General features: G+C 42.7%; 1 protein-coding gene across 1 annotated transcript in view; it reads right to left on the reverse strand.

Moving 5' to 3' along the window:
- Nucleotides 1-1,886: 1,886 nt before the first annotated feature.
- The window catches only part of EIF2B5 (eukaryotic translation initiation factor 2B subunit epsilon), a 24,809-nt gene continuing 23,770 nt past the window's right edge, over nt 1,887-2,925 (reverse strand). The window contains exons 15-16 of the mRNA XM_018576507.1: nt 2,044-2,154; nt 1,887-1,960 (exon numbers count right to left, since the gene is read on the reverse strand). Coding sequence (XP_018432009.1) covers nt 1,904-1,960; nt 2,044-2,154 — 168 coding nt within the window. The 3' untranslated portion in view covers nt 1,887-1,903. The remainder of the gene's footprint in view (nt 1,961-2,043; nt 2,155-2,925) is intronic.

A 2,925-nucleotide genomic window follows, 5' to 3' on the forward strand; every position in this document is an offset into this window, starting at 1 on the left:
GTAGCCAAACTCTGGCCCTCCAGCTGTGGTGGAACTACAAATCCCATGAGGCATTGCAGGATTCTCACAGCCACAGACATGACTCCCAGGGAGAGATGCATCATGGGATTTGTAGTTTCACAACAGCTGGAGGGCTGGAGTTTGGCTACCCCTTCTCTGGAACAATGTACTGAAGAGTGATCAAAGCTAGAGTTGTTTGGTCATAGTAGCAGTAGAATTTTTTTGCCTCAAACCAAAGACAGTATTTCAGGAAAACAACCTCATTAACAACATGGCGGTGGAAAAGGTTTGATTTGGGGTTGGTTTGCTGCCTCAGGGCCTGGGAAGTTTGCAGTTATCTATATATATTGCATGATATGAAAGTGTGCTTGCTGAAAATGAGGCCATCAGACCAAAAGTTGAACCAGCAATGGGTTCTTCTATACAATCATCCAAAGCACACTAATAAATCCACCAAGGAATGGCTCAAAAAAAAAAACATGACATGAGCAGTTAATTCAAGGAAACACTACAGACATCTTTCAACTAAATGAATTTTGTGGGAAGAAGTGCTCAAAAGTTGGTATCCGAGACTGGTGGGGCAGTTATACAAAATGCCTACAAGAAGTCATTCCGCTAGAGTGCAATACCATCTTTTGATGCCAAGAGTGTTCATACTTTTGCCACAGTACACTATGACATCTATTGATATTTTTGCTGAATGAGGTATTGTAAAGGCAATTGTTCACGTATATCACCTTTTATCTGATTAAAGATCTAATGTTTGCCTGTTCAAATATGTTGAAAAAAGTCAACAATTTGCATGGGGTGTATTTAAAGAACATCAGGTTTGTTTTTGTTAACCCTTGCAGTGTGGCTACCCCTACAGACCAGATCTGCATGCGTTTCTGCACAAGCAGTGCAGTGGGTTGTGCCGCGTTCCGAGATGTTTTTGGTAAAAATATAAAACATTTTTTAGTTTAAAATGGGCTTTCAGGGCGTTTTGGATGCGTTCCAGAGCAGGTAAAATAGGGCTTGCTGCAGTTTTTCTACATGCTCTGGAACTGAACGCTGCGGTGTGAACTAGAGCCCAAAATACTATTGAAATACATTGGATGCAGTTTTGATCCGGTCTGTAACTGCTCTGCTCCTGGAACGTGCTTGGTGTGAACAAGGCCTAAAAGCTGGTTTGTGTCTAGGTGCTAAAATAACAAAATTATACTCACCCGAGTCAAGCTGGCCAGCTGTCACAGTGCTCTCTCCAGCCTATCTCCCCCTCCCTGCAGCATTGGAACCTTCTTCAGTGTCCTCGTGCATAGACGTGGTGATTTACGGGACCTTAGGCCGCTGCAGAGGAGGCGAAGAACTGGTCTAAAATGCCGACTCAGAGCATTGGGTGAGTCTAACTTTGACACAAACAAGCACTTAACCCTTGCCGTGCAGGGGTAGCTATTGCAAGGGATAATTATTTATTTATTTTTAATCCCGGAGAGCTTTAATTGTGGGCTGTCTGTGGCTGCTTAAAATGTAAAACTCTTCTTGCTCTGAGCGGCCAAGTCAGACATAGTATTAATACATTAAGTTATCAGTCAGCACTACATTACATTGTCAATCTCCATGTTGTACTTTTATCTCTAAGTCCACATGCAGACAAAATCCAAATATACTTTATTTGTTCCCCGAAATAAATATTTGCATTCAAACATGCAAGCTTTTCAGTCATAATATATGGGCAGTGGCAAACATGGTCATGTAGCAAACTATGGACAAATTGCCAAGGATTCTTGGTCATACATGAATTGTTAAAGGCAACTGACCACCTTTAAAATATTCTGCTACTTAGTTTGGAAATATATAGTAGGTAATAAATGGTGTTTGTAGAAAAAAAAAAGTAAACATTTTTTTATATACCACTATCATCTGATTACTCATCATCTGATTCCTCCTCAGCTTCTTCCAACCACTGTATAAACTTCTGCAGCTGTATGAAAGAATAGTATGTAGAACTCAAATATCAAAAAGACAAAACAGGTAAGAAAGACATACAGACATGAACACACTTACTGCTTGCTTTTTACGCAGCTGCCTTCCCTTGTCTGTTATGTCTGTTTGTGAAAACCAGCGGAGAATCATCTCTTCTGCTAGCACATCTTGCTGGTAAAATCCCATTAGAACCTGCAGTAAAATAAGAACATATGCTAAAAATACACAGCAAGAGTTCAGGCACTAAACAGAAATCAGACAATAAGTTTCAAGGAAGGAAAGGCAGAGGATCAGGGTGTACTGAGCCACCAGAGCATCCATTAGAGCATGCCTGTTCTTAGACAAACTATTCCAGTTTGTTGCTGAATCTGGAGAATCAGAAGGTCCACATACAACATCCCCCACCTGTGACACAGGCCCTACAATACCTCCAGATGTAGGGACCGTGCTCAGACCTTGCTGGCTAAGGGAATCTGCCCGCCTGTTGTCCACACCTGAGAGGTAAATGGCTGCAAGACTGAAACATGACGCTTCACCCAAGACTGGATCCAGTTTACCTCTTGCCTTGAAGAGACTTCTTGATCCTTCCTGATGGTTGATGTATGCCACTGCTGTGACTGCCCAACTGGATCCAGATTGGATGACCCTTCAGCAGGCTGGTGTAACATGGCAGAGCTAGCACAATCACTCCAGGATGTTGATCACGAGACAAGATTCCACCGATGATCAAGTCCTCTGCACGCACGGATAGTGTGCTCAGAGCTCCTCCCCAGCCCACTAGGCTGGCATCCATCGTGACAATCTTCCAGAAGATGTGAACGAAGTTATCAGACTTTCCCAATTTCAGAGCTCAACGAGACACGGGAGATAAGGAGCATAGGAAAGGTGGGCCAAAAACTGGCAAGCATATGAGAGGCAAACTCTCCACCATCAGTTCCAACAACATGTCTCAAACAGATAGAA

This window comes from Nanorana parkeri, unplaced genomic scaffold, assembly GCF_000935625.1.
Source record: "Nanorana parkeri isolate BGI_ZX_2015 unplaced genomic scaffold, ASM93562v1 scaffold69, whole genome shotgun sequence".
Taxonomy (NCBI): domain Eukaryota; kingdom Metazoa; phylum Chordata; class Amphibia; order Anura; family Dicroglossidae; genus Nanorana; species Nanorana parkeri.